At 38.1% G+C, this 21,811-nt stretch overlaps 4 protein-coding genes across 4 annotated transcripts; 3 read left to right on the top strand and 1 right to left on the bottom strand.

The window, feature by feature from the left end:
- Positions 1–570: 570 nt before the first annotated feature.
- LOC133859624 (small ribosomal subunit protein eS19x-like) lies at positions 571–3,202 on the bottom strand. Its single transcript, XM_062295088.1, has 4 exons — positions 3,021–3,202; positions 1,658–1,748; positions 1,368–1,551; positions 571–869 (listed from the first exon to the last, which is right to left on the bottom strand). The coding sequence occupies exons 1-4, from the start codon at positions 3,102–3,104 to the stop codon at positions 797–799; spliced, it is 432 nt and encodes a 143-aa protein (XP_062151072.1). The 5' UTR covers positions 3,105–3,202; the 3' UTR covers positions 571–796.
- A 1,744-nt stretch (positions 3,203–4,946) lies between these two features.
- On the top strand, positions 4,947–13,656 carry LOC133859622 (probable mitochondrial-processing peptidase subunit beta, mitochondrial). The gene is made up of 9 exons (XM_062295087.1): positions 4,947–5,718; positions 6,796–6,960; positions 7,134–7,271; positions 7,368–7,519; positions 7,603–7,711; positions 8,452–8,550; positions 12,666–12,731; positions 13,194–13,301; positions 13,429–13,656. Exons 1-9 carry the CDS (start codon positions 5,050–5,052, stop codon positions 13,513–13,515), a joined length of 1,593 nt encoding a protein of 530 aa, XP_062151071.1. The 5' UTR covers positions 4,947–5,049; the 3' UTR covers positions 13,516–13,656.
- Positions 13,657–16,907: 3,251 nt separating this feature from the next.
- LOC133861617 (protein PLANT CADMIUM RESISTANCE 12-like) lies at positions 16,908–18,221 on the top strand. The gene is made up of 4 exons (XM_062297407.1): positions 16,908–17,089; positions 17,211–17,282; positions 17,571–17,780; positions 17,943–18,221. The coding sequence occupies exons 1-4, from the start codon at positions 16,954–16,956 to the stop codon at positions 18,017–18,019; spliced, it is 495 nt and encodes a 164-aa protein (XP_062153391.1). The 5' UTR covers positions 16,908–16,953; the 3' UTR covers positions 18,020–18,221.
- Positions 18,222–20,780: 2,559 nt separating this feature from the next.
- LOC133861926 (uncharacterized) lies at positions 20,781–21,549 on the top strand. The gene is made up of 2 exons (XM_062297752.1): positions 20,781–21,185; positions 21,282–21,549. The coding sequence occupies exons 1-2, from the start codon at positions 20,861–20,863 to the stop codon at positions 21,335–21,337; spliced, it is 381 nt and encodes a 126-aa protein (XP_062153736.1). The 5' UTR covers positions 20,781–20,860; the 3' UTR covers positions 21,338–21,549.
- The last annotated feature ends 262 nt before the right edge of the window (positions 21,550–21,811 follow it).

The following is a 21,811-nucleotide window of genomic DNA, read 5'->3' as shown; positions in this document are numbered from 1 at the left end:
TTAGGGTGAATTTTAGATTTCATAAAATCTACATAAAATTGAAAATAATTTTGAATGTTTAGTGAAGATCGTTTTAAAATTATTTATTAATGCTTTCCTATTGAAATGGATGGCATTAAGGTGGGTCAAGAGAGGAGAAAGTTGTTGGATCCCGAAGAAAACACAACGGGATTTGCTTTAATGTTATAAAACAGAAATTTTCTACAAATTAATTTGTAAAAAAATTTATATAACCCACGTATCAAATTGACATGTTCCTTAATAAATGAGAAGCACACGTTTTAATAGCTTATGTTTTTTACATGCTTTTTAATAACATTAATAAAAAAAACATGTATTTCTCACATATTTAAAAAACACGTCACTTTTATATATAAATGGTATGAAATTTCTTACAAACCAGTTTATAGAAAATTTCTGTCCATTGCTGTATATATGTACGGTCACGGGCTACGACCTACTCCATAATGTTTTTAACACTAGAATTCTTAAATATAGATATCAGAAGAAATTTCCAAAACTGAAAAAGGGCTCTTATCAATACATGAGATCTTAAATGACAGACAGACAGACATCAGACATATATCATAGTATTTAGAATTTAGTAAAACTAAATATGTCAAAGCAGCAAAACTCCAAAACAAAATACTGACAATGTCTGTCTTAGTAAAACACTCAATAACAGGAATAAAAAATTGTCTAACACACGCTACGTTGCAACATTTCTCCAGCAAACAAAAATTGACACCTAAAATTATAGCGGAGTGCCGCTACCAGACCTCAAACAATTCATTGATCAAGGGGCAACCACAATCCTTCCAGCAACTTGGTCGAGATCCCGCTGACCAGTTGAGGTGATTTTCCTCCCCCTGAGAAACAACCGCAAATAAGAAGGTATCAGAAAATATAATCACATTTCAAGAAAGCAGTGTAGTGATTAGAATCATCAAACTAGACTGCAATATAGAGAAGCATCCAGGGAGAGGATCAATTACAAAAGAAAGTTTAACAAAATCACTTGATTAGCAATTGCACGAGATCAAAGAACATTTTACAATTGACAGATCATTTCCATAGTATAATGTCACTAAGAGAAATGGATTGAGATGGGTAGATGAGGGAGGATGAGACGGAACTGTGACAGCAAAGGAAGAAAAAGAAAGACTACCAAAGATATAGACAAAGATCTGCACAAACGCTTCCCTTCAGATGTTTAAGCAATGCGAGAAAGGAAAAGGCAAGATTGAGATAAAGGGTAGAAAGTACCATCCATAGACTTTAAAAAATTGTATATACCAAGTGTGGTCACCTAATCTTTGCAAATAAATCATCACATAAAATGAGGCCTTAAGGAATCAAGAGCTCACCCCTTGGTGTCAAGGTCAATAATGTTCATTTCCTGCAACTGCTGTAGAATGTTCCGTGCAACAGCACCACTGCTTTTGCAGAAATGGGGTGGACGACTTCCATTCCTCTTACTCCCACCGTAAATCCTTCGGAAAGAACCAACACCAAGACCTCCCCTCAAGTAGATCTTCCTTGCCATGGAGGCTGCACAATATTGCACAAATAAGGATATACACACAAAATCCAGCAAGTTGCAGAATAAAACCATGCTTGCACAGACATAGAGGAGGGAGAGAGAAAGGGTGCTTACCAGCTCTCACATAATACCAGTCAGGGTCATAAGGAGCTAGCTCCTTGAATTGTGCTGTCTTGACAATATCTGCCCACTCAGGCAATTCCATCTGTTCACAAGAAAATGTATGCCAAGAAAATAAGATTGACATCATATGTAAACCTTAAGAAAAGTACCATGGACAAAAGAAGCGCACAACCACCATATGACGTTATAAAATTTAACTGTAACTTTCAATTATCTACTATGCCAGTAAAAGGCCAAAAGGCTGTAAATGTTGTGTTAAAGAAGATTTCCTAAGAGGCTGGCCCCATGGATAAAAAAGCAAGCTTCGTATTTTGTTCCTATTAGAAAAAAAATGTTTTCTGGGAAAGCACAATATTAACTCAAAATATGATTTAAACAAACAAAAGCCCTAACAGATGCCAAAAATCAGAAGACACAATTCAAGCACCCTACTAAGAAATTACACACAAACTATCATGTAGGATAGTTGTTAAGATGGACCTTTTCCACGGCTCTTCATTCACTGTTCACAACTTCCTTCTCACAAATTATTCTATTCGTAATTTATTTGTTTGTTAAGTAGCAGCTTCACTGAATCAACAGTTTCTGCTTACATCAATTAAAATTAAAGGGAAGCAGGAGAGTTATGGTCAACCTTGCTTCAAACATTGATCAACACTACCGTTTCCCATCTAATAAGTTCAGCATCGAAACCAGTGTAAAACTGTCATCATTAAATCGAATGAGCCCCTCACAATCAGTATTAATGTATTCTACCGATTACAATTAATCACAACAAAACTGCACCTTTCAGTAATATAGGAGAAAACATAAATGACAAACCAGTAAGCATAATCAGATAACAGACATATTAGCAAGATCCACTAAAACCCACATAAGAGAGCATGGAATGATACATTAACGAACAAGATCAACACACTACACGTAGCAAAACAACGAGTATCAGCGGCACAGAGCCTAAGATAGATAAATCAAAGCATATGTGACTTAGGGAAAATCGCTATGCCATGACAAGACTTCATTGCAAAAAGTTAATTAAGCTATCTATAGCTAAACAATCAAAAAAACCAAAACCATTAGACCCATAAATTTATATCTTTGCCTATTACTACAAAAACCGTGCCCAACTAACCAACTATAAGGAAGACTAATAGTAACTCCAATCAAAAACCCAACTTTAGTCATATATCCATACCATCATAACAGAGCTCAATAAAAAAAATCAAAATTAGGTCAAAATCCCAATACCAAAATCACCAACAAATCAGATTCTAGCATTTTTCTCCATTTTTTTTTTCTCGATAAATAAACAGAAGGGTTGCTAAGAGAAAGTAATATCGATATAGATATATACCCTGCCGGATCGCTTGAGATGAGCCGAGTAGGCCTTCACGAACTCGTGAGGTGAAACGTCCTTCACAGTCCTCGCGGCCGCCATTGTTGAAGCAAGGTGAGAGGCTTTGGGCACACTGATGAAAGAGGCTAATCGCTAGGGCTCTCACACTCGCTAGGGTTTCTGATTCAGTATCATCGGCTTTTATATATAGCGGCCCCCTTCTATCAAAAAAATATATGTATATAGCGGCCCCTTAGGGTTTCCTTTTGTTGCTGGCTCGGTTTCATATTTGATCCGGCCCAGTAAAACGGGCTGGGCATTGGGTCTTTGGTGTATATCTGGGTCGGCCCATTAAACTTTGGGCAGTCGCCCACATTAAGCGATCTGTTAGAACATTCCTAGTAGCCTCATCAAAAAGCTATTTTGTGAGCCAATTTGATGAAAATACTAAAATACCACTCCCAGCAATCTCACTACTTTAACCAACAAGTTTTGGTGAGTGAAAATACTCACTGATTTTGATGAATAATATTCACTCACCAACTCTCACCAATTTTGTTTCTCATTTCTCTTTCACATGATCGATACACTTTTTTCTTTTTTTTTCTCCCATTTTCTTCTCTCATCTCTCTCACACGATGTGAATTTCTTAGTAATGATCTAATCTCAAGATGAAGGTGTATAGTAGTTTGTTGTATAAAAAAATTAAATAGAGAAATAATAAAGAAATTTGAAAAAATACTATTTAAATATAACAATAATAATGAATGGTTAAAATGGTAAGGCTGTTGGGAGAATTTTAAAAAAGTGACTTACCAAAATAGAGAAAAGTGGTTTCTAGCTATTTTGGTGAGTAAAATTTGATGAGGCTACTAAAAATGCCCTTATACGTGGCACACAACAGTACTGCATACAAAATGAGGTTTTATTATTGTAAATAAAACTAGGGGTTAAATACACTTCTGGTTCCTGGGTTTTGGAAACTTTATTTTTTTAGTTATTGAGTTTCAATTCGCATTACAAATGATACCTCAGTTTTGAAAAAAGACTAAATTAGTACTTTAGTCAAGTTTTCCGTCTAAAAACTAATGGTCCACCACGTGTCGGTGATTGACACGTGTCACAATATAACAAATTACAAAAATAAAAAATCTTTAAAAATTAATTATAAAATTAAAAAATATAATAAAAAAATTTATTAAAAACTTAAAAAAAGAAGGATAGATAAAGAAAAAAAAAAAATGGAAGCATTTTGGAAGGGCCACGTGGATAGTTCGGCCACCCCATGGGCAAACTCTCTAAATTTTTTTAGGTCGGTCTAGGGGTGGCCGAACCATCCATGTGGCCCATAAGAGTGGTTTAGCCACCCCTAAAAGTCAAAACCCTTGATTTTTTATTTTTTCTTCTGTCATGAGGTAGCTAAATCACCTTGAGGCCAAAACTCTTGAATTTTTTTGCTATGGGGTGGCCGAACCATCCCCCATAAGATGGTTCAACCACTCCAGACCGGTCAGGAGAGTGGCTCTCTTGGCCAAAATGAGGGCGGCGAAGTGGCCAAGCTCTTCTTTTTTCATTTTTTTCAAAGTTTTTTTTTTTTTTTTTTTTTTGTTGAAGTTTTTAACTAATTTTTACAGATTTTTTATTTTTTATTTTTTTATACTACATCACGTGTCAATTCTCAAGGATTAAACGTGGCGAGCCATTAGTTTTTGGATGAAAAATTTAACTGAGGTACTAATTCGGCATTTTCTTAAAATTAAAGTATTATCTGTAATATGAATTAAAACTCAAAAACTAAAAAATAAAATCTTCAAAACTCAAAAATCAGAAGTGTATTTAACCTTAAAACTAAAATTAACTTGATCTTAAGCACTAAGGCCCAAATTGGCAAATTACATGTTGCACTAAAAACGACATCGTTCGTCTCGCAAACAAACCAGATCACCCATACGATTACCCATCCTCAGTCCTCACTGCCTCTAGAAAAAAACTCGGAAGTAGTTCTTCTCTCAAACCCTAGTAGACAGAGAGAGAGACAGACACAGAGATGGCGATGAAGCACCTTCTGACCCTATCTCGCCGGTCCCACAGAGCGGCCACGCCATACCTCGCCCAGGTCACCCGATCATTCTCCACCTCCTCGGCGATCGCCACGCCATCATCGGCCCCACCGCCCTCGCCTCCTCCCCCGACGGCCATGGTCTACGACCGCCTCGCCGAGGCCGTGAAGTCCAAGATCAAGCAGCTCGACAACCCGGACCCGCGCTTCCTTAAGCACGGGTCGCCCCACCCCGCCGTTGCGGACCACACCCGGATCCTCTCCGCCCCGGAGACACGCGTCACAACCCTCCCGAATGGTCTCCGCGTGGCGACGGAGTCGAACCTCGCGGCCCGCACGGCCACCGTGGGAGTGTGGATCGACGCCGGGTCGAGGTTTGAGACGGAGGAGACCAACGGAACAGCGCATTTCCTCGAGCACATGATATTCAAGGGCACGGAGAGGCGGAGCGCGAGGCAGCTGGAGGAAGAGATCGAGAACATGGGGGGGCATCTGAACGCCTACACGTCCAGGGAGCAGACCACGTACTACGCCAGGGTCTTGGACAAGGACGTTCCTAGGGCGCTCGACGTCCTCGCCGATATCCTCCAGAACTCCAAGTTTGACGAGCACCGCATTAGCCGCGAGAGGGACGTGATTCTCAGGGAAATGGAGGAGGTATTCTTTAGGGATTTGGTTGGATTCGTTAACGATATATCTGCTTGACTCTGTGCGTGTTTGTAAGTGAAATTGAAGCTTTTTGGTTGGTGAATAGTTGTTTGGTTTGGTTTGTTTGATACGTATTCTATTCTTAATTTTACATGGTTTGGTTTTATGTGGGCGTTTATTCTAATTGTTGGATTTGAGGTAAAGATATTTCGCCAATTACTTGGTTTGGTGTTGGAGTACTACCGCCAAATAGTTGTGCTTCATGGCTGATGATGGAATGGTTAAACATGAACTTTATTTCGTATGTTGTTGATCACGTAAGGTTAAACGTGATTTAGATTGACGGGGTGAGGAGAAATGGGATTTTTTTTGGGTTAAGAATACAACTATTAGTGAGATTCTAAATGGGCTGTATTAGTGGATTGCTGTATCTCAAAAAGTTCAAGCCTCTTTTACAACAAATAGTAGTTGTAAGTTCGGCCTGGTTTGTTTCTTTTGTTCGATGAGTAATGGTTCGCATGCCTATTAAGTGTGGATATTTTGATGCATTGTTGCTCAGCAGGATTTAGTAAAATGTGGTGGTAAAATTTATTTTACTTAGATTGGGACATAAGATTATGATTTCCTTTCCCACACCCCACCTCATGTTTGCCTTTTCCATTTCTTTCCCTCTACCAGAAAATGCCTGTTTCGTGCCTGTTGGAACTTAAAATTCATGATTCAATCTTTGTTTTTTTAATGCACTGTCTTGCCCTTACACAAGTGGAGTGTTGAACACAAATGCACATACAAAATTATACAAGTGGAGTATTTTCTTCTTGATTACTTTTAAGAGTGTGAAGTGTCTTTCTTCTGGAATAGTGCAGTAGCGTGTGAGATAAATAAGAAAGACTTTTTACTGCTCCCTGCATTGATAACTAACACTGACTGTTTCATGTTTTATTCAACTTATATGTTGAAGTGTATGTGTTTGATTACTTTTAAACAGGCTTGTTCATCATTATCATTTGTTGCTCTTACTTTTTGTGAAGATTACAACAAACTCGCTTGTAGTCGTTGAGGTTTTATCTCATGTAATTGCTGTAGGTTGAGGGGCAAACTGAGGAAGTTATTTTCGATCACTTGCATGCGACTGCGTTCCAGTACACTCCTTTGGGAAGAACTATTCTTGGACCTGCTCAGAATATTAGGACAATCACAAAAGAACATCTCCAGAACTATATTCAAACACACTACACAGCTCCCAGAATGGTATGCAAAAACTGATGAGTTTCTTCTTTAGTTTCGGTTCATATATGGTGGAATTAATAGAACTGGTGAAGATGTTTCTTCTTCTTGGTTTTATTGCATTTTACTATGATGATCTGAAAGACTTTCTTTGGGAAGAGACCTTTCATGGTTGCTTTTTTGGACCTATATCTCAGGTCATTGCTGCTTCCGGAGCTGTGAAGCATGAAGACGTTGTCGAGCAAGTAAAAAAATTGTTTACAAAGTTGTCAGCAGATCCCACCACAGCTACTCAGCTAGTTGCAAAAGAACCAGCATTTTTTACTGGCTCTGAGGTAGGGGAGATATATCTTGAGTACTTTGTAGTATCTTTATATGAATAAAAAAGGTTTGTCTAATATATCACATTATGTTAATGTGGTGAAAACCAGGTTAGGATATTTGATGATGATATTCCTTTGGCACAATTTGCGGTTGCTTTTAATGGAGCATCTTGGACAGATCCAGATTCCATTGCTCTGATGGTAATGCAGGCTATGCTGGGTTCATGGAATAAAAGTGCTAGTGGTGGAAAGCACATGGGGTGAGCTCTTTTTAGAACTAATCACTTTATGGGCATATCAGATTTCTAACCTGAACCACTTGTTTTTGACAATCTTTAAACAGTTCCGAGCTGGCACAGAGAATTGGCATTAATGAAATTGCAGAAAGCATGATGTCTTTTAACACCAACTATAAAGACACTGGTCTATTTGGTATTTATGCTGTTGCTAAGGTGAGGTTGCTACCTAGGTTTTTTTGGCACTATTGATCTCATGAACTATTTGTTTGACTGAACAGAACATAGTTTGCCTGTCGAGTTATACCTTTTAAACCTTGTAAAGTTTCCTAGCAGTCCTGTGCTTCTTCTGGCTTTGTCATATATATTGTTTATATATTCAACTCTTCTCGAGACTTGAATTGCTAGCTCTTTCGGGTTTTTTTTTTTTTTTGGGGGGGGGTGTCTGTTATCATTGGCTTTTTCATTTTTCCCTTTGTAATGGTGCTTTCGTTTGAAACAAATAATTACCACTATTGTGAGATTGGAGTTTGAAGTTGTGGTGATTTCTTTTGTCTGGTCGTTTCGAGAGTTATGTCTGCCATACAAAGCAAACAGCTTGTTCATTTGCTTTTCTGGCCTGGGGTTTAGATACGGACATCAAACATTATGATGTCTCCTTCTCTTTCTCTCTCTCTCTCTCTCTCTCCCTCTACAACATATGTTCATGGACGTTACCTTTGTGTATGTCTATATGCATGTATGCACTCATTAATAGTTCTAATGACTTAAATATTTGAGTGATATATCAAAGAGCTACTTGTGGTATTCATTGTCTGTACTCTGTACCTTTCAATTAGCATGTGCAAGTTGTGTAGATGGTCATGTATATATAAGGCATTTAATGTTTTATATCAAATTGATTCTCAGAGATCTCTGTAATTTATTTTGATGAATTTGCTATCTTGTTATTTCAGCCGGATTGTTTAGATGATTTGGCATATGCAATAATGCATGAGACAACCAAGTTATGTTATCAAGTTTCAGAAGCTAATGTTATTCGTGCACGTAATCAGGTAGCCACCAATGCTTTCAATTTAAATTGACATAACATACCTGGTTACTTTTGAAATCAAAATTGTTTTAGGTAATATAAACTGTGATTGAAAGCTTCATTTATTTTTTCTATATGGTTTTAGTCAAACTAAATGCTAGTTACAAGAAGCTTCATTTCTTTATGAGTGACCATAAGGTGGGACATATTACCGATACGTGACTTATGACACCCGGCCAATTTTCTTTTCTTATCCAAAATTTTGGTCCACCATTCCGGTGCTGATCCATGTCAGAGCATGTGCAATTGTGCATGTCCTTTTATCATCCAGTTCCACAAAATTTTTATTATCCTCTTTGCTCATATTAGAGAAAGGCCAGTCTAACATAGTATGTCTTTGTCACTCGGTGATAGCTGTGTTGACAGTTCTGTATTACTTTGCCCTAGTGGAATACTGGCCAGATGAGAAGAATAAGGAGAAAAGAAAATTATCTGATGACAAAGTATGGTAATTCGATGCCAAGTGTTGTTCAATCAAGTGGTAAACTAAGAGAGAGAAAAATTTCAGGTGGATGGGTTATATTAAGTAACAAGCAAAGCCGCTGCCGTTGCCCACTGGGAAGGCTAGATTTTTGTTGTCTTTCTTTAATATTTCTACGTTAGACTTTAAAATTACTCTTGGTCATTCTTATTGATTGGGAGACTGAGCATTTGTGTTTTTATTAGTATGAAATAATTCAGTCTGTTTGGTAATATTCATAGAGGCCGTTCTGACTTTCAATCCAGAACTTATATCCCACTTATCAAAAAAAAAAAAAAATCCAGTACTTTTATCCCTTTTGGAGTGGGAATTAGTTACTTGAAGTTTATACGTACTAATATTTTGTATTTAAATTATAAAGTTGTAAGGAAGTTGAAGAATTTCTGGACATATGGAAGGAAACTTCAGATCTGACACAATGAAAATCAAGTTGTTTCAGGGTTCATTTATGATAAGAAATCACTATACGTTTGAGTGTAAAAATCTGAGGGTAGTCAAATTTCTAGCATTCTCTTCTTGCCTCTCTGTTACTGTTGTGTTCTCCATGGAAAAGCTCTGAAAAATTTATTTGCTTTATGTTGAACAAATACTTTCATAGAGTTTTTAGATAATATTGTTAACGGATACCACCATGCCAAAAAAAATGATAACTGATAATATGTTGGAGTTAATTTATATTCCTCAACGGTCTAGAATTATTGCTGCTAATAGTGCTAGGCGAAGTGAAGTTCTAGATGTATGTGTATGCGCATTCTAGATGGGGTGTGCGTGTTCACATGTATTTTTAGATATGGGTGTGTTTGGTAAAAGAGTCTTGAGAGGGGAAATGAGGAAGGAATTGATTGATGCGGTATAAAATAGAAAGAAGTTTTGAATTTTTTGTGAGATAAAAGTGAAGAGAGTTGTTTGTTAATGTGAAAAAATGAAGTTGACTTTTTTTTGGGAGAAAGGAGAAGTATTTGCCAAACATACCAATGATTTTGCAGAACTTACTTGAATTGGGTTACAATCAATTTAGGATTTAAATGCTGTTTGGGTCTCTTGGTTCCTCTCTATCTTTTTCTGGGAAGCTTGCGTCTCTTTGGGTTTCAGCCATGTGAGGCGTGGCGGTGGGGCTGTTGCGAATCCCTTCGGGGGTTGTAGTGTGAGGTAGGGCATGGAGAACCGGTTCTTTGTGGAGGCAAAGTCCTTCATCTTCTCGATGGTGGAAGGGTCGTTTGAGTTGAGGGTGGCGGAGAAGAGGAAAGACTTCTCAAGGTGGATTCGGCTAGGCATGGAATGCGTTGCTTGGTTACTGTCGATGGTGGAAGAGGTGCTGCAAAATTCGGGCTTCGAGGATTTTGTTAAATCTTTCAGAGAGGGCTCGGAGGTGACCATCGTTCAGAGAGGTGGGAATAGCTTCAGCCGGTTCTTGGAGGTGGCGGTGTACGCTGTGGGTGGTCGGAGAGGGATGATTGTATTTCCTAAAGGCCATGACAGGCGGGGTTGGGGGCGAGTTTCTGGGGAGCTGAGCAAAGTGCTGGCTTTCTTTGGAACCTCGGTGGTGTCGTCTTCTTCTAGTGGCGTCCCGGTGTGGAAGAGTTTGGGCAAGGTCGCGGGTGTTTTGTCGTTCGCAGAGGTGGTGGGCTCGTCGGTTGTTGGCGAGCCTCTGGCTCAGAAGCCAGCGATGGTCTGGTGCGAGGCGGAGAAGATCTATTCATTGGGTCGGGAGCGGGAGCAGGAGCTCTTTCGACAGGTGGTGGATTGTTACGACTTGGAGAGGTCCTCCTCCGTTCCTCTGAGTAAAGGCCTTGTGGTCGACTGCTATGCTCTGGAGAGATCCTCTGCCAGTCCTCTAGGTAAGGACCTTGCGTGTTCCAAGAAGTGGGATGCAATCGATGTTGCTGAGGCTGCAGGTGACGTTGCAGTGTAGGAGTTGGGGATATTCAGGAAGCTTCTTGATATTTTTGAAAATTGGCTTCTTTGGGCTTGTGCGCATAGGTCTCATTTGGGCTAGGTTTCTTCTAATGGGCTGAAGCGGAGCATGGGCAGGACTAAGTGTTGCCTTGGGTTGGGCAGAATGCGTTTTAGGGCTAGATCCAGAAGGGTGGGCTATAGGTCTTTTTCTAAAAAGACCACTAAGTCGGGTCTTAGAAGAGTGGATTACATTAAGAAGGCTAAGAAATATGGGTTAGCTCTAGTTCATGGTCCTGATGCGGGTATGGGCTTTGTTCCTTCGAGCTTGGGTGCCCTAGCGTTGGAAGCTGTGGGTTTTACATCAGCCTCTTTTATGGGGTTAAAAGAGCGTTCCTCTCCCTATCCTCTAGTTTTGTCTGCCACGGAGATACTCGTGGAAAAGTCCTCTACTCCGTCCAGTTTTGAAGCTTCTAACGTGTCATCGATGGCCGATACTTCTGTTTCCGAGGGCTTTGGTGTCCTTTCAAGGGCTGCGACGCTGGGTGTTCGACCGACTGTCTATGCTTTGGTGAGGTCAGCTCTGGGTGGGGATCCTCCTTTGCCGCCTTCATCTGAGACGGCTCCTTCTCTGGCTCTTATTGGGTTTGATCCAGCTCTCGGCGATTGCTCTTCAGGCGCGGACGCTCTAGGTGAAAGACTACGTTACTCTCTCCCTGTGATGTCGGAGTCTAGCGCGCCTATTTACCCGTTAGAATCCAAGTTGATGCTTAAATTCTCTCAGAAGAACAAGGTTGGCAAATTGGATAAGCATCTGCTTACGGAGGCTCTTGAGACATTCAGTGTTCCCAAGGATCTTTTCGGGCCGTTTTGTGGGGTTGTCTCCAAGCCCTTGTCAGCTCTTGCTAAGTCTACGCCTGCTCAAGTCGAGGGCTGTCAGCCTTTCTTTCGGCGTGGCTTCCTTCTCCCAAGAGACGACTCTTCCTCCGTGAGAAGTGGGTGTGGTTCCACTCTCTTCGGTCCAGTCTGTGCTTGGGTGTCCACCTTTTATGTCTTTCTTAGAGGTGAGTGAATCTCGTGGGGAGGTGGGATTGATGGTCCTCCCAAGGCGGCGATTGATCTGAACTTCTGTTTTAATACTTTGGGGGTCTCCCCCGAGGGGAATGTGAAGGGCTTTTTAGACTTCATGACTATAATTGATGCGGAGCATCGTCTAGAGGCCCCTGTTTCCTCTTATAAGTTTAAAGGGAGTCGTGAAGTGAAGAACCTAGAGTGCTCGATTAATTATGATGCCAAAGGTTTTGGTTCTAGCCAGGGCAAGGCAAAGCGGCCTAATTTGATGTATTAATTTCTGGGTTTTCTGGGCTGGTTTTGTGGGGGTATTTTGGGTTTTTCTGGTGTTTTTCCCCTTACCCTCTCTTTCCTGTTTTGTTGTCCTTTTGTATATTTCTTGTATGCTAGGGGCGCCTTTACGCTTTTTATAAAAGTGTCTGCTTATCAAAAAAAAGAAAAAAGAAAAAAAATGTAGGCAGTGTCCATAGATATGCTTTTGCAGGACTTAAAATTGGGTTAAGAAACATCTTAATTAGCATATTTGTTAAGGTGTTTCTATATCGAATTTGTTGAAGTTCATGGTTATGCCAGGTCATCTATTATTTAATATTCCTGTAGCCATTGTCAATTACTGGTATCCTTTGTTGCAGTTGAAATCTTCTCTGATGCTTCACATAGATGGAACAAGTCCTGTAGCTGAAGATATTGGGCGCCAGGTGTGATTTCTTTCCATATTAAGACAATTTTATTTTGTTATGTAACTTTTTAAGCTAAAGTATAATAGCTAGAAAACAATGCCAATCAGATGAAAGAATTAAACCTTTTCAGACAGTCCGTGTCTTTATGGTCCGGATTGTTTCATATCATTTGACCAGTTGATTTGACTCCTCAGTGGGTCAATCTGATCCCTCCACTGGGTGCTTCCTTAGTTCGATTTAAACCTTGTTCCTTGCTTTATGTATGTCTTCGTCAAGCATTGATACCCTATGATTTAATGGCTACTTGGATGATAGTATGAAAAGGTGATGTATGTGCTTAGCAAAAAGGAGAAGGTTCACGTGTGTGACATCTATATGTTACAGATTCAAAAGTAACTACTGTAAATGTCATTTTATTGGAAATCCCTTCTGTCTGCATAATTCCTAATTTTATTTCCCTCGGTATGCTTATACATGCAGCTACTTACATATGGCCGAAGAATCCCATTCGCCGAATTGTTCGCCAGAATTGATGCTGTTGATGCAAGCACCATTAAGCGTGTTGCAAACCGATTTATTTTTGACAAGGTAAGGACTACAGCCTACCTAAATTACTGGGTATAAGAAATGAAGCATAATTTTAGGGAACTTTTTGCCAGTTCGATGATCAAAATTTGATTTTGAAGCTTCCTTCATCCATTGCTTGGTTTTGCAGGATATTGCAATTGCTGCGATGGGACCAGTCCAGGGTTTGCCTGACTACAACCGGTTCAGACGCTGGACCTACTGGAACCGCTACTAGTCTGCTTTAAAAAATTTCCCTTTTATTGTTGCATCACCTTGGTTGGGCTGGTCTGGTCTCAGATAACTTGCATTTTTTTGAAATCAATGCCCTTTGAGAGCTGGCATTTTAATTTATTTGTTTTAGGTCTTGTTTTTGTAACATTGCGTATAAAGAAGAAATAAGTGTATGCTGCCATCAATGTTGCGATTCTGAATCACAAGACACTGAATTCCAACCGTGTTGCTCTAAGTAAAATTTAAAGTTGCATCGGCTAATCATATTTTGTAACATTCCTCATTTCTTTGAATCTACTAAATGAATGTGAGTGCCTTCCTTGTTCCCATTCATTTAGTGCCTTCCTTGTTCCCTTAGTACGATATGTTTTAGACTTACTTTTGTGCTTATAAGTGGTGTGTCAAAAGAGTTGGACTCTTGGTCTGAACTGTGGAGGTGCTGTTACATTTTAATTTATCGGATTAATGTAAAATCAGTTATGTGGTTATTGGCCCTTAAAATCGAGACCGAGCCTTGTTTACAAAATTGCAATCTCAAATGCATCCCAAGAGTCAGGTAAAACTGCGAGTTTTTTCTTTTTAGTGGGGACTTGAACCAGGGCCTCCTAACTAGAAAATAGTACCCTTGGCCGATCCATCCACATCCCGAGAGACAAAATAAAAAATAAAAATCAAGAGGCCAACAAAGTAGTTGGGAAGTCCTGATTTGAGTCCGGATCTTGCAAGTTCAATTCCTAAAACAAAACAAGAATTTGGATTTTAGACGATTACAACAAGCACAGGGAAGATCCTCATTTTAGGCCAACACATCCATCCTTTGATTGTGTTTTCAGCACTTCACTTTCCCCAATATGTGAAATTCAACATGATAAGCAGCTTTAATGGGAAAAGGGACGCAGACTCAGATACTACATTAGAGTTTGGTACAACAAGCTCATCTAGCTCAAGCTCCATTGCACCACCATTCCTGAAGTAATTAGAGAAATGACTGCTCCAATCTAGGCAGATGAGCACTCCGAGGAGGCATTGACACTTATTCAATAAATTTTGGACTTTATTCGTCAATTCCACATTATTATCGAGTTTTTTGTGTTTTAGTATAGAATTCTTAGTAGTTTTTTATGATACCATTTATTAGATATGTACCCCTTAGGTCCACTTGAACCCAATAAAGCCTATTGCCTCATAGGATCAAAAAGATCTATTTATCTGGCTTCAGGATGGAGGCAGGTTAGCCCTCTTGAGAGAACCTCCGATCGAAGGTCTCTTGACTGCTAGTCACCTGCTCGATGGATACACGCGTACGGTAAGGAGACCATAGAAAGAAGGGTATCCCCTCATTGATGGTCTTGCCTATTAGACTTGGCTCAATATATAAGGGAATGATTTATTGGAGCAACCTCGGAAGAAAATTAAAGCTAGTCATGAGAATATTCCACCTTCCATATCTGATTCTTGACGTTCAGTTCTTGCCGATTCAAACCCACTTACCATAACAATGAGAATCATATAAGTAAAGGTGATATATAGACCCTATTCTAAGGTATACACATTTTTCTCCCGTCACTCTCTTGCCTATTGTATTATCTTTCAAATATCTCACTGACTTAGGTATCAAAGTGCTCTCTGGCGGTATATCTGGCAAGTCATCCTTATCTGTTCTTTATCTTAGCAGGTTTTCTTGTTTGAACTACTGGTATGGTGTGCGGTCAACTGTAAGAACAATTTTAATATTAGAAATTGTAATGTTTGTTTTGATAGGATTGTAAAGTCCATCTTCCTGACATTTTTCGTAACATTTTGTATTGTGGGTTAAATATTATTTAGCCCCCTTAACTAACAACTATTTTTTATATGCGTCACGAACTGACAAGTACTATCATTGTTTGGCCTTTCAAACTGTCAATTTGTTTCAACTTAGCCCCATTTGTTAGAGGATGCCGTCTATTTGGATGAAAAATTGATCACGTTACCACTTGGGCCAGATTCCTCCCATTGCAACAAATTGGCAGTTTGAAGGGCCAAAGCATGACACTTATTAGTTCGTAATACTTTATCAAAAATAGCTGTTAATTGAGTGAGCTAAATAATATTTAACCCTTCTTTCTTTATTGTAAATCTTAGTTTTCTTATGAGAAGATTATTTTTGCCTATAAATAAAGTACACACCAAAAGGCTTATGTACACGCATTGTATTCTATATATAGATAATTTGAGGTTTCATAAGGCTCATGTCAAAATTCAGGAAGATATCATGGACTAGCTTTAAGAGGCCCCACGTATTCATATTGAAGATTTTCACGTATCACGTATCTGCCACGTACATTTGGTTACTTGAAGCCACTACAGTAATTCTCTACAGCAAAAGATTTCTAGAGGTATAAATCCCCACAACCACAAAGTTGTTAAAAATTCCTCAACAATCAACCTTAATTATGTCAAACTGTTCATCTTTTAGCCTTTAGACTGACCCTGTTTCCACCTTAAGCCCATAAAATAAAACTATATGAAAATATGAAATCGGGTGAAGCTGTCAACAAAGCCGCCGGTTGAGAAGTGTTGAGCATCTCGTATAGTAGGTGTACTTTTCAACCATCTGTTAGATTTTTTTTTTTTTTTTTTTTTTTTAATTTAACGAAGATTAATCCAACCATTAGTTAGGAGTGCCACAGAAGGAGAGGGGTGACGACCCCCCAATTTCCTAAAAAAAATAATTTGTAAGGTGAGAAAAAAAAATTAAAAAAATATAAGGTAAAAATAAAAATTTAGCCTACTAGTCCTGACCAAATTTTTTTTTTGGCCATTGACCCCTGCCCATAAAAACTTTTGGTTCCATCGATCTCTGAGTGTCACGTCAACATTGTTGGATGAATGTCAAATAAAATCATAGTATATAATATTACTCTTAAATCAATGGTGATTAAACAATATTATCATATCAAACCGTCCAGGAGGTAAACGCAGTGATCTTCTCGTTTGGGCTGAATGACGATCGACCCTTAATTATCCTTATCGATCTAATATGTCTAGTTGCGTGTCTTAACACATGGCTTACAAGTTCTGGTCATAGGTCATAGCTTTGAAAATGAGAAATTTCATAGTTGTTATACAGATATGCATATATTAGATATGTCAGACGACTTTAATTTAATTTCTTGTTATTCCATACCTGAGACAAGAAATGCCTGGGAAACTATATATCCACTGTATAACAGTATGTTTCTCAAATGGTGTATATTCAACGTCTTCAAAACGTGTTTCCAAAATGATAAAATAAAAATTAGTCAATCATTTCCTCAAATTTTCTTTGCAATTTACTCGGTCCAGGAAGGCACCTCCATATATTGCCTATATATGGGAACCAATGCCAAAAGCTAGAGGAATTCAGAAATCTCCTCCATAACCGACCCACAATATTTATAGTCTCTAGCTAGCTAGCAGCATGTACCCAAACAACCAGGAAGCTCCCTATTCCAAATCAGCTCCACCACCTCCAATTGCAGGCCCGCCATTTGCAAAGTCTCACGATGAGCAATGGTCTACCGGACTTTGTGATTGTTTTGATGATCCCTCCAACTGTAATTGCTATATACCATGCATTGATAATGCTTCTTTTTAGTTTTTAATTACACCTTCATTTTCCTTCCAAAAAGTTTCCACAATTGGTAATTAATGGCTTACACCTGTTCACTTTTGTAGGTCTCATAACATGTTTCTGTCCATGTATCACCGTAGGCCAGATTGTGGAGATTGTTGATAGAGGAGCTACATGTAAGCAAACTCTTGTCTTGATTATATGATATATTCACCATGATTTTCTGTATAAACTAGTATGATATCACTGATAATATATATGCTAATTATATTCAAGTACGTTTGATAACATGATTGATTAATTGTCTTTTATTAATTTGTCTTGAGCTAAATTAATTATATATTTCCAGCAGTAACTGGATTAATTTAATTACCATTAGAAAAAAGGGTAAAAGAATTAGCTAGAGCTAACTTGTTACTAATGATCATGCACGTACTGCGCTGTTACTTTGCATGGGCGCGCAGCGTGTCTTGTTGGTGGGCTCATCTACTATGCTGTGGCCTCTGTTGGCTGCGGATGGTTATACTCGTGCACTTACCGCTCCAAACTGCGGGGCCTCTTCTCACTGCCAGAAGCTCCGTGTGTAGATTGGTTGGTTCATTGCTGCTGCTGTGCATGTTCTACTTGTCAAGAGTATAGAGAACTCAAACATCGTGGGGCTGATCCCTCCATAGGTAAGCTCTACTACTCTTAATTTCAACAAATCTTTGCCTATAATCTTCATTAAAAACTGTTTTCCGATCCTGTCGTAGTCATTGTTAAAAGACCCCATAGAGTTGCTGATTAATAATAATACATTTTGATGTTTATATGTGATCGATCATCGTTCTGTGAAGGTTGGCAAGCCAATGTAGAGAAATGGAACCGGGAAGGACTGACGCCTCCTATAGTTGCACCCGGCATGGCTCGTTAATGGAGAGGATTTGTGCCATAAGATCTGCCTTCTGTCACTGGAGAAGTGGTGCAAGAAAGATTGAGAATGCTATTTGATTGTCAAGCTAGCCCTTAATTCTTGTGCGCACAATTGTTATAATGGCTTTATATTCTTTTTAAGACATTGTCATAATGTATTATGTGTTAGAAATAATTAAATAACAATTATTTCTTTAACCTAACATGCGCAGTGAAAAATTAAATAGAACAGTTTTAAGTATACCTTCGGCCATTGTTGCTCAAGCACTCGTCCAGAACTTCTAAGAACAAAAATTATGAGGTGTCTTCTAACCTATGCCTATTGCTTGAAGGCTGTCCTGATGGTGTACACAGGCACCCTATTTATAAGCTAAGTTAGGGACTCTCAAATAGTAAACACCGTATATATATTGTTTCCTTCCATCAAGGAAACAATATTGTTAATTGATTTTTAAAATCAATTAACCGATTCCATATTTACGGTAATCTAAATTAATATAAATAACCATAATACCGATTTCATATTTACGGTAATCTAAATTAATAGAAATAATCATAATACCATATATGTTTATTAAAAAATAATAAACATAGCAAACACGTACCGTAAATGTTATATAAAGGTCACAACAAAAAGGAATATTACATTATGTCCAACGCGCGTTTGTGTGCTCGATCGGTTATCTTTACTGTAAGCATTTGATCGTCCATGTTTGTTGTTTAAACTAAGCACTCGTTGTTTTCTGCCATTCTGGTATCATTTCTTGCACCTCTTAACATACGCATTAGTTTCTATTCCAATGTATGTTTAAAATAGGAAATATATATATATATATATACTTAAGCCCTCGACTACCACTCATTCTTCATTTGAACTCATCCGAATTACCAAGTGTGAGACTAGGATTCATCAAACTACCATTGTTTGACAAAAAAAAAAAAAAAAAAAATGCCCCTTCATCAGCTTAATTAGTTGTTAAAAATGATGGAAAAGTGGTCATGTACGTTATTTTGACAAAATTCTTTCAAAAATAGCCTCACTTTAATTTTGAACAATTAAAAACCAAAATCGTCCATTTACAAATATTATTATTGTTTTTTTTTAAAACAAAAAATCTTACAAATCTAAACAACATTAAGGGGTGGCCGAACTACCCCCACAATCACCCTAATAAGCTTTTGGGGTGATTCGGCCGCCCTTTAGGTTTTTGTTTTAATTTTATTTCTTCGTTGGTTTTATTTTTTAACTTCTAAAATTTTGGTTTTCAAGAAAAAAAGCTATTTTATGAAGAATTTTGTCAAAGTAGTCACGTGTCCACAATTCATCCATTTTAACATTTGACGCTACCTGAGGGCTTTCCTTTTCTTTCTTTTTTTTCTTTCCTTTTTCAAAAGTTAGTAGTTTAATTAACATATCTAAATGCAACAATACTAATTAACAGTTCAAAGGCCCAAATGAAAAAGGAAGTAGCTAGCTGTTTAGAGGGCTTAAGTATATTTTCTCCTTTAAAATATTTCATTGCAAGTGAAAGAATTAGTTGAGGTCTTTATATATGCCTGGCTCCATAAATTTCAACTCTCGCTAATTGTTGAATTTAAACAAAAGAATAATTAAGGGGAAAACTACACTAGTTAATCCCTTAATCTACCACCCTCTAATATCTTTTCAATCTTTCAATTTATTTAATTTACTGCAACTCCTTTGATAGATTGCGTGAATACATTAAACAAATTGAAAGATTAACTAATTAACATTGCAATTATTGTGGTAAATTGAGGGAGTAATTGGTGTAGGGAAAAAATAAAAAAGAAATTGTCATTCATACTCCATCACTCTCTCTTTCTCTCACAGGAAATCCAGAGATTTGTGATATATATTAATGGCTACAAAAAACATTAATTATGGATTTAGGAACACAGCCCAACAACCAACATGGCGGGATTCCAAACTTTGATCTGTCTTTCAGCGGTACATTAAAAGAAACCAGGGGAAAACAAAGACATTTCGAAATATACATCTACGTGTCAATTGATCATGGTCCATGCATGTTAATTTCTTTTAGTTGCTTAATTAATTTGGTCAACATATTTGACGGTCCAAATTAATCTTCCCATAGATCTGACCTTTCAGTTGTTAGGCTTGCTATGGATGCTCTAAACTTTTACATTTCTTCAGCTATATAATAGTAGTACTAGTACGTCCTACAAATAATAATCAGAATCGCAAGGTAGTTGTCAATAGATGACCTACAAATTCTTTTCTTTTTTGCTCATCCTTCTCCATAATTTGGGGGAAAATATATATATATATATATTGAGAGAGGCCTGACCTTTCAATTAATTAATAAACTATATACTATTAATTAATTAGCAGCTTAATTGATTCTCTAAGTTGTCTTGTTTAATTAACTATTCTTTAAACATGAATAATAAGCCTAATTCATGAATTAATTAAAGTCTTTGGATAGGTTGACCCTGATGTTAAGAAAAGTAATATTCAAAGTCATTCGATCTCACCCATTTTGTAATTTTCATGAATTAAATAGGCTTGAAGGATATACTATATATGACCACTTTCAGAAATGTACATGAACTAACGTACAGAAGTTAAGACATATTATATGGACTCGGATCCATTTGGAAGCAGTTAACCAATCCAGCGTCCCTGGACCTAAAACATTGACCTGAAACAAAGCACTCTTCCCCTGTTATTCCTCTATATATAATAATCAATCCCAAACCAGTTCCACAAGAAACCCAATTCACCATTTCCTACCAAATTAAAACCCAATTCTCCACTGTTAGCTCGTTCGTGGAAATTGATTACAGCATCCGATCAAGCATGGACACGAACACAGACCACCTTCTTGAACTCGAAGGTGATGTTCTCTACGCTGACATTAGGAGGCAGATTTTGCTTTTGACAGCGGACGAGGATGATCATGAAGATGTCCACGAAACCAAACAGCGAAACTCCTTTAGTCCTGTCAGAAGAAGCTCAAACAGCTTGACTGCTATATTGCAACCTGGAAGCTATTTCAGCTGGTGGGAAAATGAGAATAGCAATGCAGTACCGGCATGGCTTGTGAGCTTGTGGAGCAATGGCAATGGAACCGGGGTGTTTATCCCTCAGATAGTCCGATCCAGAAGATATTACAAGCCAGCTGGTATGTGCTTGATTTCCTTTAATTTCTTGAATGATGACTAGAAGGGCAATTTATTCCTGATTCCTGTGACTAATATTGTATCATCATGGTTTTCAGGGAGGATGAATAGTCGGAGAAGAATATACAAGCGAGTGGAGAACAACTACTCATGAACATGAAGTACTTCTTCAGGAGACAAAGAACCCAGAAAAATTTGTAATAGGATGAAATTAGTTATCATAACTAGCTTGTACGTATAGCTAGAATACCGACATGGAAAATATCAGCTGCTGTAATAGTCGATGAACGAAAAGCATGTCCTCTGATACCATATCATATGGAAATTGAAATAAATGTTCTTCAGTGATGCCATTAGAAGTTACAAGATTAACCAAAAATTTAGCCGCCAAAAGTGGCAGTGCCCCTGAAAAATTATACCTCATTATTCAAGACTCTGGCAACATGCCAATAAAATGGAATGGTTTTTTGTATATATATAGCTGCACTCCATCTGTTAGTGAAGTTGCAACCGTCAATGAACCAGATTCAGACATTGCATGTGATAAGGATATAGATGGAGAACAAAGTGATATGATCCTGGAGAACAGATCGAGTGAGAAAGCTACAGATTGATCCTGCTCAACAAT

Source organism: Alnus glutinosa, chromosome 2, assembly GCF_958979055.1.
Source record: "Alnus glutinosa chromosome 2, dhAlnGlut1.1, whole genome shotgun sequence".
Classification (NCBI taxonomy): domain Eukaryota; kingdom Viridiplantae; phylum Streptophyta; class Magnoliopsida; order Fagales; family Betulaceae; genus Alnus; species Alnus glutinosa.
This window is presented reverse-complemented; position numbering and strand designations above follow the sequence as displayed.